The 16,619-nt window shown below is 40.4% G+C and overlaps 2 protein-coding genes across 6 annotated transcripts in view; one reads left to right on the top strand and one right to left on the bottom strand.

The window, feature by feature from the left end:
• The window catches only part of LOC114240479 (protocadherin-like wing polarity protein stan), a 241,376-nt gene that overhangs the window by 196,349 nt on the left and 28,408 nt on the right, over positions 1-16,619 (bottom strand). The window lies entirely within an intron of this gene.
• Positions 9,714-16,619, top strand: part of LOC114239912 (calcyphosin-like protein) — a 65,629-nt gene continuing 58,723 nt past the window's right edge. Inside the window, exon 1 of the mRNA XM_028170454.2 lies at positions 9,714-9,867. Within this exon, the coding sequence (XP_028026255.1) occupies positions 9,786-9,867 (82 nt within the window). The 5' untranslated portion in view covers positions 9,714-9,785. The remainder of the gene's footprint in view (positions 9,868-16,619) is intronic.

The following is a 16,619-nucleotide window of genomic DNA, read 5'->3' on the forward strand; positions in this document are numbered from 1 at the left end:
CGGTAGGGAGCCATACAATATGGTTTTAGTCGCCCTCCAGCCTACCCCCGAGGGTAAGCAAATTTTTAACATTCGGACCGTCTGTAGGCTCTCCGGTATTGCCGTCGAAGTCCCCCATAAAAAAGGCACTCCTAGTCAGTGCCATAACTGCCAACTGTACGGGCATTCTTCCCGTAACTGTCACGCGCGCCCCCGATGTGTTAAGTGTTTGGGCGATCACGCCACGGCCCTCTGCGCTCGCGACCAAAAAACCGCGACGGAACCGCCTAGCTGTGTCCTGTGCCGAACACAAGGTCACCCCGCGAACTACCGTGGATGCCCCCGAGCTCCAAAAATAAATCGCCGCGTCGCCCGTCAAAACCGCCTCCGAGCTTCCGGCCCAGACATCAAAGCCACGGTACCCTCTGTGCCGAAGGCTAAGCCTGCTTTCGTGCCGGCGTCGGTGCCCAGCGTCTCGGCTTGGGCTAAACCGTTGCCGTACATGAACACGGCTACAACTCTCTCCCCCGCGACTCGTCCCACCCCCGCGATACGTCCCTCCCCCGCGACCTGCCCTCCGTCCGCGTCCGAAAATCTCGCTCTAGCGATTGACTTTTTTCAGTCGATCAACTTTGAGCGTGTTAACGCTTTGGGTGACGCCATTCGCGCCGCCTCCACTGCACAACATTTCATCGCCGTTGTGCAAGAATACGCTGACGTATACGCGTCGTTAAATACGTACGTCCTCCCCTCACTCCGCCGGTAATCAATGGCGTACATTAGTAGAATAAAACCCTTATCCGTAACAATAGGATTTTTTAACGCTTACGGTCTCGCAAATCAACGTGATCAGGTTTGTGATTTTTTGCGTGACCATCAAATTGACATTTTCTTAGTGCAGGAGACCCTACTTAAGCCCGCGCGCCGTGACCCTAAAATCGCGAACTATAACATGGTCAGGAACGACAGGCTCTCTGCCCGTGGTGGTGGTACCGTTATTTACTATAGAAGAGCCCTGCATTGCGTCCCGCTCGATCCTCCCGCGCTCGCTAATATCGAAGCATCAGTGTGCCGAATCTCACTGACGGGACACGCGCCGATCGTTATCGCGTCCGTTTATCTTCCACCGGATAAGATCGTTCTAAGCAGTGATATTGAGGCGCTGCTCGGTATGGGGAGCTCTGTCATTCTGGCAGGCGACCTAAATTGTAAACACATCAGGTGGAACTCATACACCACAACCCCGAATGGCAGGCGGCTTGACGCGTTAGTCGATGATCTCGCCTTCGATATCGTCGCTCCGTTAACCCCGACTCACTACCCGCTAAATATCGCGCATCGCCCGGATATACTCGACATAGCGTTATTAAAAAACGTAACTCTGCGCTTACACTCGATCGAAGTCGTTTCAGAGTTAGATTCAGACCACCGTCCCGTCGTCATGAAGCTCGGTCGCGCTCCCGATTCCGTTCCCGTCACGAGGACTGTGGTGGATTGGCACACGCTGGGCATCAGCCTGGCTGAATCTGATCCACCATCGCTCCCGTTTAACCCGGACTCTACCCCGTCTCCTCAGGATACCGCTGAAGCCATAGACATCTTAACATCACACATCACCTCGACATTAGATAGGTCATCGAAACAAGTTGTAGCGGAGGACTTCCTTCACCGCTTCAAATTGTCCGACGATATTAGGGAACTCCTTAGAGCTAAGAACGCCTCGATACGCGCCTACGACAGGTATCCTACCGCGGAAAATCGTATTCGAATGCGTGCCCTACAACGCGACGTAAAGTCTCGCATCGCCGAAGTCCGAGATGCCAGATGGTCTGATTTCTTAGAAGGACTCGCGCCCTCCCAAAGGTCTTACTACCGCTTAGCTCGTACTCTCAAATCGGATACGGTAGTAACTATGCCCCCCCTCGTAGGCCCCTCAGGCCGACTCGCGGCCTTTGATGATGACGAAAAAGCAGAGCTGCTGGCCGATACATTGCAAACCCAGTGCACGCCCAGCACTCAATCCGTGGACCCTGTTCATGTAGAATTAGTAGACAGTGAGGTAGAACGCAGAGCCTCCTTGCCACCCTCGGATGCGTTACCACCCGTCACCCCGATGGAAGTTAAAGACTTGATCAAAGACCTACGTCCTCGCAAGGCTCCCGGTTCCGACGGTATATCTAACCGCGTTATTAAACTTCTACCCGTCCAACTCATCGTGATGTTGGCATCTATTTTTAATGCCGCTATGGCGAACTGTATCTTTCCCGCGGTGTGGAAAGAAGCGGACGTTATCGGCATACATAAACCCGGTAAACCAAAAAATCATCCGACGAGCTACCGCCCGATTAGCCTCCTCATGTCTCTAGGCAAACTGTATGAGCGTCTGCTCTACAAGCGCCTCAGAGATTTCGTCTCATCCAAGGGCATTCTCATCGATGAACAATTCGGATTCCGTACAAATCATTCATGCGTTCAACAGGTGCACCGCCTCACGGAGCACATTCTTGTGGGGCTTAATCGACCAAAACCGTTATACACGGGAGCTCTCTTCTTCGACGTCGCAAAAGCGTTCGACAAAGTCTGGCACAATGGTTTGATTTTCAAACTATTCAACATGGGCGTGCCGGATAGTCTCGTGCTCATCATACGGGACTTCTTGTCGAACCGCTCTTTTCGATATCGAGTCGAGGGAACCCGCTCCTCCCCACGACCTCTCACAGCTGGAGTCCCGCAAGGCTCTGTCCTCTCACCCCTCCTATTTAGCTTATTCGTCAACGATATTCCCCGGTCGCCGCCGACCCATTTAGCTTTATTCGCCGACGACACGACTGTTTACTATTCTAGTAGAAATAAGTCCCTAATCGCGAAGAAGCTTCAGAGCGCAGCCCTAGCCCTAGGACAGTGGTTCCGAAAATGGCGCATAGACATCAACCCAGCGAAAAGTACTGCGGTGCTATTTCAGAGGGGAAGCTCCACACGGATTTCCTCCCGGATTAGGAGGAGGAATCTCACACCCCCGATTACTCTCTTTAGACAACCCATACCCTGGGCCAGGAAGGTCAAGTACCTGGGCGTTACCCTGGATGCATCGATGACATTCCGCCCGCATATAAAATCAGTCCGTGACCGTGCCGCGTTTATTCTCGGTAGACTCTACCCCATGATCTGTAAGCGGAGTAAAATGTCCCTTCGGAACAAGGTGACACTTTACAAAACTTGCATAAGGCCCGTCATGACTTACGCGAGTGTGGTGTTCGCTCACGCGGCCCGCACACACATAGACACCCTCCAATCCCTACAATCCCGCTTTTGCAGGTTAGCTGTCGGCGCTCCGTGGTTCGTGAGGAACGTTGACCTACATGACGACCTGGGCCTCGAATCAATTCGGAAATACATGAAGTCAGCGTCGGAACGATACTTCGATAAGGCTATGCGTCATGATAATCGCCTTATCGTTGCCGCCGCTGACTACTCTCCGAATCCTGATCATGCAGGAGCCAGTCACCGTCGACGCCCTAGACACGTCCTTACGGATCCATCAGATCCAATAACCTTTGCATTAGATGCCTTCAGCTCTAATACTAGGGGCAGGCTTAGGGACCCCGGTAACCGTACTCGTCGAACTCGACAAAGAGGTCGACGTGCAACCTAACCCATGCATCAGCCCGCTGAGTTTCTCGCCGGATCTTCTCAGCGGGTCGCGATTCCGATCCGGTAGTAGATTCATTCGCGAAACAATTGCTCTTGAGTTGTTAGGTCTCCTTCGGAGGCGCTCGGGCAGTTGTTAGCAAATCCCACCCCTCTTGGCTGAGCCTTAGCTCGCCCACCTGTCCTGGTGAAACTGGAAAGGCCTTCGGGCCACCAGTAAACTTTCAATCATAAAAAAAAAAAAAAAAAAAAAAAAAAAAGTATGAATAAGCTTTCATTTAGACTTTTAACACTGCCCAGTTTGAATCACTGGTTTTTATAGGATTACACTTATTAGAACTATTAGAACACTTATTAGAACTAATGATAGTGATTAATTTGGCATTCAATAAATCGTGAAAAGACATCCAAGCTGAAGTCAATGATCACAATATAAAAAACAACAACAACAGCTGCTAAGAAATAAATATTTATGCTTGAACATATTTAAGAATAATTTATCGATGGATTTCGGGAATCGGTCAAAAGACAATCATGTTTGAACGAATCTTATTTTATAGTCGACTAGCGACCCACCCCCGCTTCGCTTCGGAAACTGTAATTTATTATTGATTTCTCCACTATTTAATCGATGTTATTATACATATAAACCTTCCTGTTCAATCACTCTATCTATTAAAAAAAAGCGCATCAAAATCCGTTGCGTAGTTTTAAAGATTTAAGCATACATAGGGATATGGGGACAGAGAAAGCGACTTTGTTTTATACTATTGATTCGTTATAGTCAAAGTTTGAAGTTAACAAAAAGCCTGTCTTTGGACAGTTGTCGTAAGCGACGGGGGTCAATTTGAGCGAGTGCACACGAGGGAGACGCTAATGGGATTAGGCAATGTGCACTGGATCTCGCTGAGACGAATTAACGGACGGCGATAAAGCGAGGATGTGCTTCGACGGTATTAACTTTTGTGTGGAAGTGTACTATTTAAGTATTTAAGGTGAAATTAGGGTTATTAAATTCGCCCAGACCCGCCCTAGTTTTTTTTTATTGCTTATATGGGTGGTGGAGCCCACAGCCTATCTGGTGTTATGTGGTTACTGGAGCCCTTAGACATCTACAACGTAAATGCACCACCCACTTTGAGATGTAAGTTCTAAGATATAGTTACAACGTCTGCCCCACCCTTCAAACTGAAACACATTACTGCTTCACGGCAGAAATAGGCAGGGTGGTGATACCTAGACGTGCGGACTCACAAGAATCCTACCATCAGTAATTACGCAAATTTAAATTTTTCGGGTTTGATTCTTATTACACCATGTTATTTCTTCACCGTGGAAGTCAATGGTGAAGTACATTTTTCATTAGAAAAATTGGTACCTGCCTGCGGAATTCGAACACCGTTGCATTGCTAAATAAGATTGCACCGGACGTCTTATCCCTTAGGCCACGACGACTTTCACACGGAAAAATCATTATTTGGTGCTGGAAGTACATTACAGTTTCTTCTTCTTCTCAGTCGTGTCACTCTTGACAGAGTGGTCGTGATCGTCATGTAGTGTTGGAAGGGGCAGACCTGATGCGTCTCACGATGTCGCGCCATCTCTCCCTGCTCGATGCCATTCTACTGCACTCATTTAGGGGACCTCCCACTGCAGTTTTAATTTGGTCGCTCCATTACAGTATTTATATGTATTATTTATGCCTAATATTTTTTTTTACTACTTATGAGAAGATTTGATATTTCATTCGTTTTTAAGTGACAAACTTCTCACACTCACCGTGTTAGAGATACTTTTGTTAAAATCGTCAATATACGTGTACATTTATTTCTATAACTAGAAGCAGATATATGAAATTTCGTCCTTCTTATTTCCAAAATAACTCGCTTTCATACAACTATTCATCGCTTATGTTAAGCCCCTTAGGGGTGATATTTTCAAAAAGTTTTTTCACAATCTTTATTTACAAAATAAACTAAAAGACCTTATTAAAAAGCGTTAGATTATAACATATTCGTAAACAAACTAGAGGACTAGGTACAATTACTGTCGTAAAACATTCAAAATGAAGCAATTTTTCGTTAGTACTGTATTAAATAATTTAAGCATCCTATTTAAGACACGCCTAAGTTTGGAAGTACTTTAGTAGATTTTAAGACTGAGCTCTGAGCATTGTTACTTACTATTGTATTCAAGTATTGTATTCAAGTATTGTATTCAAGTTATTCTGAATTTCTATATTTTTCTAAAATACTGTTTTGTTCTATTATTCCAACGGAAAAAAAAAACTGAACAATACGACTACAATAGGCAATAATAATACGATTCGCGAAGAATCGAATACACCCTTATCCTAACTAGCGGGGTACGTTGAAGGGTCATAACGCGTTCACATAATAGTCCTGCAAATATAAACCCATAAACCGAGTCATACGAGATATGTACTCACATACCGAACGTGACTCATTCATGTACCGCAGGATACTAAAAGAAAACCGTTGCCTTAAGGATTAACCTCGACTAGAAACGCTACGATTTATTAAGCTATTTCAATTTCAATAAAAAGCTGATAATTACAATCGATTGCATCACGTTTTAAGCTTTTTTTTACTGCCCTTGTAGGCAAATGAGCATACGGCCCACCTGATGGTGAGTGGTTACCGTCGCCCATGGACTTCAGCAATGCCAAGGGCAGAGCCAAGCCGCTGCCTACCGAAGCTGCCTAGCTCACCTGATGTCAACAACCGCGTTACTGTTTTGTTTTTAAATTGATTAACCCATAGATTTTACAACGCGAATTCCGACCCTACCTTGAGATCCGATGTCGGATTCTCAACTGTATCGTATGATATAACGGTCTTCCCACCCATCGAACCGGAATGATTGCTTGGAGGTAGGAATATGCAGGATAATATTCCATTCGTAATAATTTAGGCTCGTAAATTTTGACAGCTTCGATTTAAATTTCACAAAAAATGTATTCTTAGAATTCATTCGTAAACACGTTTTAAAATACACATTTATTTATAATGATGGCCTACAGAATTCGAACCCTGATACATCCAAATCGCTAGCAATACATGCACAAGGAACTTTAGCTATTAAATATCGAAAAGAAAACACTACCAACTCTTCAGATGTTAGGCAGCGGCTGCATCATAAAAACTATACCATTAATGGATCCATTAAACAAAAACAAAATTAAAAATACTTTCCTAAAAAGAATTTATAGCTGTCATTACCATAAAGAAGAGACTCCGGCCTGATGTCAAGTGATATCTATGGTGTCCGTGGAGCTCAACCACCCAACCACAGATACATAATAGTAAAAAAAACTTTAATTCAAATAATTCAATGCCCAGTAAATTTTTCCTATTTTCAAATTCATTTATTTTTAAATTTTTGAGCATAGAATACATAGCTATATAACAATATGTAGTGTAGATCAGAAACCCACACTCTCGGGTTACGCCTTGGCTGGTGCCGATCCAGTACGGATTAAGTTTATGTCGACGTTCATACATTTATTCCTTCACTCCGGGATACAGGGCTCATAAAAACGTACAAAAACTCATCGGGGAGTTCACTGAAAACACGGAGTTAAACTTGTAAAGAGTTTCCGGGGTACGACAGAATTATGAGGCAAGTTTACGGGTAAACGCCGCACTCGGCCGTAAACAAAAATTAATTAGGATCGGAGGATACAGCCGTTATTCAAGGTACTGCCGAGTACTGAAATAAAAAAAATCGGTTGGCTGTAAAGTCGGTTTACTGACGATAGTTGAACGTGACAACGTCATAAGAAAATACTGATGGAATGGTTTCATTTTTCAAAAGAAAATTTTAATTTTATTTGTTTGATAGATATTTTGTATGGACAATTGACACCACATTCACTTTTCACTGAACTTACTTGACGAAAACATGTAAATGTATTATTGTATAGCAGCTGTCTACGCGGATACATCGCTCACTCAAGTAGGAGAGAGACATATGTCGAACGCTGCTGAACGCGGAGGCCGATTGTGCCTCTTTGTCGCTCGTTGCGCGCTCTCGCTTGCACTTCAAGCCTTAAATGGAACGCCTCAGAGCAAGGTAATGCCGCATGAGTCATGTTTTTTCGTGCGTGTAGCCGGCTCCATCAAAATTATAAGACGTTGTCACGTCAAAAATTAAATGTAATTCCAGATCAGGTAATACCCGGGCTTAATGATAAACCGTAACTAACGGTTGTTCATTTCTACAATGTAACAAAAAGAAGTGTTTCTACTTTTCTCCGATAAGAACGACGTTGTAAGAGAATGCAACCGTTTCCTTTCTGCAAACTATCCGCTAACAACTTAACTGCTAGCGGCCCGCTCCGGCTCTGCTCGGGTCTTTAACAAAAATTTCAACGATATTTGACGTTCTTTTATTTTTTTAAATAAAATAACACTTATTGCGGAATAACTATAATAGTTAAACATATGCTGTCGCGACACTTCTTGTAAATAATAATGTGTTCTACAAAGTCGTAGTACATTATTTTATTCTATCATGAATAGCTTTCGCAGGGCACGCGATGTAAAGAATATTTTGGGTAATTTTTTTACATCTTGAGTTACATTATTAGAGTTTTAGTAAGGATCCCTAATTTTTTTCAAAGAATAGCCTATGTCACTCAAGAATAGTGTAGCTTCCAAGCAGTGAAAGAATTTTTCAAATCGGATCAGTAGTTTCGGAGCATATTCAATACAAACAAACAAACAAATCTTTCCTCTTTATAATATTAGTATAGGAATAGGAAAAGCGGTCTGCTAAACAGGTTTATTGAAGTAGCTTCCCTGAATAATGTATTTAAACAATTCAGCGTAAAGCGCTTTATATGGCATTTGCGTCGTGGCGGGGTGCTGCACTTAGGGGCTATCATTCCCTCACAACAGTAGTAACGAAGACGCATCTGTATCGATTCGGCTGGACGAGCACGGTATTACCCTATACCTGCCTACGTATATTATTCCTACTACCCCACCGGCCGGTCTCGGTAATTTAATACGAAGCGTGTACAAATGCAGTTGGAATTCGGTAAATAAACGTTTTTAATTAAAACTTGGAGCAAACGTGTTTGATTAAGACGGTTCACGTAACTTCTAATTTGTATGTTATTTGAAGTTATCTGAAAACGGCTTAAATGGTTGGAGGTTTGTCACATGCAAATGAGTTTAGAGAAAAAAAAAAAGGATTTCGATGTTATCGTTTTTAAATTGTTTGTTAAATAAATGAGTAGGTACATAAATGTCAAAAACAAAGCCAAAAATAAGTTGTTTCATTATTTTTTTGTGCGATCGTGGGTGTCATATAATATCTTAGAGGGACCGGTCACCGTCCTCGTCGAACCCGTCGCTTGTGACGAAGGGCTCGACGAGCGAATTAATCCACAGACACAGCCCACTGAGTTCTCGCCGGATCTTCTCAGTGGATCGCGTTTCCGATCTGGTGGTAGATTCTGTGAAGCACTGCTCTTGCTAGGGCCAGTGTTAGCAACACTCCCGTTTGAGCCCCGTGAGCTCACCTACACGTTAGGGCGAAGCTGAAATAGCATCTCAAGGCTATCAGCATAGGTAGAGAAAAAAAAAGATGTCGTTAGCTTCACACTTTAAACCATTCCGCTTCAATTCTCAAACATACATTCATTCGATACATACTCTCGAAAACAATTTTTTTTATTGCCCATGTAGGCAGACGAGCATACGGCCCACCTGGTGGTGAGTGGTTACCGTCGCCCATGGACTTCAGCAATGCCAGGGGCAGAGCCAAGCCGCTGCCTAATCAGTCTAACCAGTCCACTGCTCAATACCCCTATACAGCGAATTTATCATCTGCATTTTCATTTGTCAATCCCACCACACACGTGCCTACACATTCTAATTCTGACAAGAGCAAACGACAGAACAGAACTTTTTTCATTAAAACGAAACATAAACAAAAGTGAAGGACTCTAAAACAAAGGTCCATCCACAGGACGTATCCCGTACAATGGGATTAATCTCATTGACAATCATATGGTACCGCCGCTAATTCAACTGGCAAGGTCGTGACGACGCTAACGACGGTCAGTAGGTGGTCACGGTCAACTGTATATAAAGCCATTTATCCAGATTAATGTATGTAGTGCAGATATGGCGTTACAGGTGATAACTGTGTTCGTTCTTGGTGCTTTGGTGGCGGGAAGCGGAGCGGCGCCGAAGGATACCAAAGACCGTAAGTTTTTCTTAAGCCTTAAATCGGTATTGGCGTTGAAGAATTTGTGAACGTGAAATTATAGTGTAAATCATGTAAAGTAATTTTTTGGTAAAGTGTTAGAATGAATTGTAGCTGAATTAATTCATTACGCCAAAATTATCTTTGTAGGCTGTAAAAGTTGCATTGGAAGACAGTACTACTTCTTCTTCAGTGGAGACTTTTTCAGTGGACTTTTTGGAGGATCCCGAGAAGTTACGTTCAGCGGTTTTGTTTCATTTTCCCACATTTGCGCACTTTCAGCGATACTAAACAGTTAATAAACCACCAGTTAATATAACCTATATTAACTGGACATAATCTAAGAGGTACACTTGACAGGTGTGATTCGTAAAGAAACAAAAGAAATGTAAGAAGACATGTTCACGGGCAGTGGTCAATGTCCTATTTAAAATACCTAAATAGGCGACAAAGAACGAACCGACCGTTCTCATAATTTTAAAGACAAATAAATTTCAATATGTTAATTACCAATTTCTGAAATTCGAATCACATCCAAAGTTTGTCTGGTTGCATTTCACAAGGATTTGATTAGTCGGAATCGTGCTCTGGGACCGACGTGCGAAAACTACCTGAAGTAACAGACGTAGGCGAAGGAAGTAATCTTTTAATGGAAGTTCTATTCCTGCACTTGGCCCAAGGTTCATCGGATAATTGACCCGATCATTCATATAAACAACGTCATTATATCTCTGCTCTCTGCATTAAATTATTATAATATATCCGTAGCGTTTGAGAACCGGTTATAACAGCATTTCTGGGAAAATCACATTTAGCAACATATGATATTATAATGTCAGTACTCGGGACGATATTAATCAAGGGTAAGGAAACAAAATGGCAGGCTACCGAATCGTAAATTACTGGCGTACATATATTATTAATCCAACAGGAGCGATGTCCCCGATCTATCTCATTTTATTGGAAAGCAATCAATCTTTCCTGTTTCAAGGTTCTGATAACCTTAATTCAAATGTCACCCAGACTTGGGCCTCGTGTCTAAATATGGTGAACCATGCACTGGTCTTCCTATTTTCGCTAAAAACGAAAAACGTTCCAATATCAAATATAGATTTTATAGGAATTTTCACAAAAATACATTTTAAAACTTAATAAGTAACTCCTATTTCCACGGGAAGTATAAAAGGTGGATAAAATCGATGGGCACTTGGGCCTCGTGTCTCAATATGCTGAACCATGCACTGGTCTTTCTATTTTCGCTAAAAACGAAAAACGTTCCAATATCAAATATAGATATTATAGGAAATTTCACAAAAATACATCTTAAAACTTAATAGTAATTCCTATTTCTACGGGAAGTAGGAAAGGTGGATAAAATCGATGGGCAGACACCGTAAAGTCCGTAAATAACAGTTTCAAGGGGAGCAGACGGGTTGCGAGCAACTTTAACTAAAACTGTTGCCAGACAGTACTGCAGAAATAGATATTTTACGAATCATGGACATGATTAAGAACATGCCCAACGATATAATAAACGAATGATAATATCGATAAAAGTGTATTGAATTTCATCGCTTATTCTACTTACAATAAAACTGCAAGCAATATAGAACATAACACATATTTTACAACAGTAACAATAACAGGAATCACATTGATAGCTTCAGTTACACACCTTGCATTCTTGTTAAGTTTATACTTTACATCGATACGCACACACAATTTTGTTTGTTGATTTGACATAAGACGTTCTTGTTCTAAATTTAAATAAACAACATTTTCATTACATTGTATAAATAAAATAGTAGTCAATGAAAGTATCAGTGGCTCGTCAAAGGTCTGGCCGTGACCTCACTCATCTAGCAACGTTATAAGAAAAAAGCAGAAAATCCCAACTTGGAGTCGTTTGATATGGAAAATTTCTTTGTTTGTAATATCATGCGACGATATATCAAATCAAACGTCTTATTCATAGATTTATAGATATTCGATACACGACCCATTCATTGGACTGCGACTATAAAAGCCAAGAACGTTCTAAGCGAACAAAATAATTTAAAAGTTTACAAAACTAACCGAGTTTTGAAATGATTTTTCCCTTGTTTGGTTCGATCTGATGAAGGACAAACAGATTTCGGATTTATTCGTCGTCACGGTAAATTGCCTTTGTTGTTATAACCACGTTGGCTATGTATTTACGTTCCATACCGCATTTATTTGTGTTGTTTAGAAATACACAATGTTATTTTTGTCGAAAATTTGTTATACGTAACTTTTAGTTGGATTATTTCAAATTATCGGTATCGGTAGATATAAATCACTTTGTTTTTGTTTAGAAATTGGGAATGATAACATGATATATACTATATGTAGTGATATATACGTGGCAACATCAAACGTAATATATTAGCATTTGGGGGTTTTTCGAAATAAAATAGCTGAACTTATCTTTTTTTTTTTTTTATTGCTTAGATGCTTAGATATCTTAATTCCTAATGTATTTAATAGTAATCAAACCAGTCCGCTTTGTTAGTAAATCTTTGATTTGACTGATCAGATTGCTAACAAACTTGCCTCAGACAATAGGGAACATACACACACACACACACATCGACTTTTAAATTCAATCCTACTAATATTATAAACGCGAACATTTGTAAGAATGTATGGATGTATGTATGTTTGTTGTCAAGTAAATAGGAAAAAATCTGCCATCTGCGAGCTATTCTGGCGTGCGTCGCAAAAACCGTTGGAGTTATAGTATATAGGTATATTAAATAGTGAAAATGTTTATCTTAAATAGTCCTACAAAAAGCCAAAAAAAGCCGGCAAAAGCATATTATACCTAGCTTTTATGTGTAAGCCATTTTCGCCAAAATAGTGAACCATAAATACTTGTTTTTCTTAACATAGAATAGATTACGTGTTTTTTGTAAAAGTACGAGTAGTAATCTTGAACTCCTAACTCAAAGTAAGTTTAATACGTATTTACCCCAGGGAAAGAAAATTTGTATCTCATTCGAACTTAAAAAATAAAAATACAGAATATTCTATTAGTCCCTGAACCCCGACAGTTTGTTCTTCACACACAATATATTGCCTCCATAAAACTCGAAACACGGGATTGAATTCAAAGTAAGCAACGCCGGCTGGAACCCCATCAACTTTACGCGGAAAAACTCCAAGTTACGTAAATTTTCGTTGCGTAAGAAGAAAATCGTTATTTTTTTTATAATTTATTTACTTTAATCCCATAGATCACATTGTGCAGTGATACTTTGGATATTCATATATATGTACTGTGTGTGTGTAATTAATAATTATAATCCTGCAAAATATTTTGACACACTGTCCTATAGTAATTTCTTTGGATTTTGCGAGTTATAGAAATATTTAAAATTCTCGCATTTTTACTGCCACAATATTATTTCAAACGTTTTGAATATTTTACGGTTCTCGTAGGTACGGACAACTAAGGTGTTTGTAAGGTTAAATAAAAGTCATCTAGTTTTAATCACATTGTCCTAGTTAATTAACCGCAACTAAATGATTCAGAATCGTATTTTTTTTTTTAATTTATTGCTTAGGCGTGTGGACGGGCTCACAGCCCACCCGGTGTTAAGTGGTTACTGAAGGTCATAGACATCTATAACGTAAATGCGCCACACACCTTGAAAATCCTGTGATTCCTCTTTCTTTTTTTTCCCTACCTATGCTGATAGCTTTGAGAGGCTATTTCAGCTTCTCCTTGACGTAGACGTGATTCCTCAGTTGCGCAAATAAATACGAAGAAAATCAAATCTGACTGCGGTTTAGAGTAATTTTACACAAGCTATATCAACATAATTCTTTTGAAACAAATCGTTCTTTTTCAAACGGCCCTAATAATTTACACTCAGAAGCCATCCTTAACCCAATCAATCTTCGAGGCAGGGCAGAAACCGGTTTCACAATAATGATTCCAATGTAATTGATTCATCCTAGAATCAAATAAATTTTTATCTTATCACGTGGAAATACGGTTGTTTATTTTTTGTGCGTATACCGGGCCTTTGCATACCTTTGTAATTATTGAGTAGAAAATGAAAGATAATTTAAAGCTCGCCTTAATAATAATTCAAGTCCAAGTTGGACTATAGCAGTATGTGCTTTAATGTAAGATAGTCTACTTTTGTTTCCAAAAATTTTTTTTTTTCATACTTAATGCACATCGATACAGTACATATGTAAATGGCATTATTATCGAGAAAGTATATGCTGCTTCAAATTATAATATACAACATTAGGTTTAAAGGATTAATGAGAATGGAGATCATTTTTAATGAGCTTCATATTATTACAAATATCATGTGATAAAGTAAAGCATACTACAGCAATAAATGATCATTATATGTACTACAAGTAAAAAAAAAGGATGTATTCACTGTAACAGTATTTATGACCAGACTGTAATTATTTGATTCACTTACCAAATTAAGATTAAGTCTTCTCGTTAAGATAAAGTTAATACATTTCACTTAAAATATCGTAACCATTCCTTCTCTGGTCTTTAAAGTATTTTCTAAGACATTTACAAAAAAAAAACTCATTAAAACTGTGATAAAAAGGTTACCCATCTTTAAATTCGTAGTATATTTTTTATCTTAACAACCCACTACAAAGGTATATCGGTTTGAATTATAATTAAGTTTAATTTGGGTGCCTATAGAAAAAAAATATACCTTGGTCTTTATAATTTAGAGGGCCTTAAATACCCTCGGCGCCCCGCCCCATTTCGGTCTTTTTAGAAAATCTACTACATATTTATTATTTCTTGTAGAATATTAAAAAAATAATGAATATAACATTTGAGCTTAAGTATCGAACGAGTTAAAAGGTGTCGTATTCAATTTTTTGAAGCTAGGGTCAATCGGCAGGATACAACTAGCTATCTTGTTTATTTTTGTTCTTTAAGTGGGAGCCTTAGACAAAATAGACTTCGACCAAATATCCCAAGTTGAATGTCGATATTCAGGTTCGATGTCTATAGTCTCCGGTAATCACTTAAACCTAGTCCAGGGAAGCCGTGACCTTGTGTGCCTAGTTACAGCAAATCTAAACTAATATATAAATTTACAGTGGTTTTTACGGATGTTCCGGTATAACTACTGAACCGTGCATCCGACTGACTTGAAACTTGGTATCCGTGCAGAAAATACATGTACTTAATGGATAGGCTAATATTTATATGAGGTATGAAGGATGGGACAGTCGTTGTACTAAAAAAATGAGAATTAGAACTCATGTCTCAAGGTGAGTGGCACCATTAATGTGGTTGATATCTATGGGCTCAGGTGATCATTTAACTCCAGGTGGGCCGTGAGCTCGTTCATTCATAATAGCAATAAAAAAACCATATATAATATTTCACTATCAAAAATGTTCACCTAAGTACATATATCTATTTAAATCTGATGTAAAATATTTGAAGACCCCTAGCGATTTATTCGAGCTAATTTTAAAAAGATTATCCTGAGCCTTTGTTAATGCGATCGGCGTTAAGTCTCGCAATTTGATATTAACTCAGGTTCAAAAGAAACATAAAATGGCAAATACGACACTTAAAGTTTTTGTTAAGATACAAATTAACATCTTCAGAGTGCTACTGTGATTTCAGCTCTATGTTTGGTTATTAAAGTTAACAATGATGAATTCGTATCTCACAACAATAGGATGTGAGCAACCAAGTTGTGTGTATTAAATTATGTAAGAACCAACTTTCCCAAGAGTTTATTGCCACTACGAAGTTCAGGGTCTAATATAATGCCATATTCAATACATTTCCGGACAAATGGCGCTTCGTATGGACAGATTAATGTTATACCTTTTAAAAATTTCGCATGTTTCCGAAAGCTATTCACTTCAGGTATACATTCAACCTCCCCCCCACTGTGTTTCTCGCTGGATCTTCCCAGTGGGTCGCGTTTTCGATCCGATGGTAGATTCTGCGAAGCACTGCTCTTGCTAGGGCCAGTGCTAGCAACACTCCGGGAGCCCCGTGAGCTCACCTATATATTACGGCGAAGGTGAAATAGCCTCTCAAGACTATCAGCATAGATAGGAGAAAAAAAAAATACATTTATCCTTTACTGCGCACAGAAATCTTGTATATAGAATAACTTAGATGGCGTTCACAAAGATGAGTTTAAGCCATACACGACCTTCTTTCCGCCAAATCTAAATCAGAGTTATCTAGATTATTATACGTAGAAGGCAGAGAAATGTACAATGAAATGCTCCCTAAGTTTCTCGCTTGATATTCGCAGCGGGTCGCGATTTCGATCCGATGGTAGATTCTGCAAACACTGCTCTTGCTAGGGCTAGTGTAAGCAAAATTCTCTCAAGCCCGTTTCTTTTTATTTATTTTTTCTACCTGTGCTGATAGCCTTGAGAGGCTATTTCAGCTTCGCCCTAACATGTAGGTGAGCTCACGGGGCTCAAACCGGAGTGTTGCTAACACTGGCCCTAACAAGAGCAGTGCTTCGCAGACTCTACCACCGGATCGGAAACGCGACCCACTGAGAAGATCCGACGAGAAGCTCAGTGGGCTGAAGCCCGTGAGCATGAATATATACAGATTCTGTTGGTGGTGGTAAGTCCGCACGGTTGGATGACGTCATCATGTCTATTACGATCGCGAAGCAGTGTCTCACTCGTACGATCTGTCATTATTCGATGACAGTTCCACTTTTCAAAACGGTACGCGTTCTTTT

This window comes from Bombyx mandarina, chromosome 22, assembly GCF_030267445.1.
Source record: "Bombyx mandarina strain Sakado chromosome 22, ASM3026744v2".
Classification (NCBI taxonomy): Eukaryota; Metazoa; Arthropoda; class Insecta; order Lepidoptera; family Bombycidae; genus Bombyx; species Bombyx mandarina.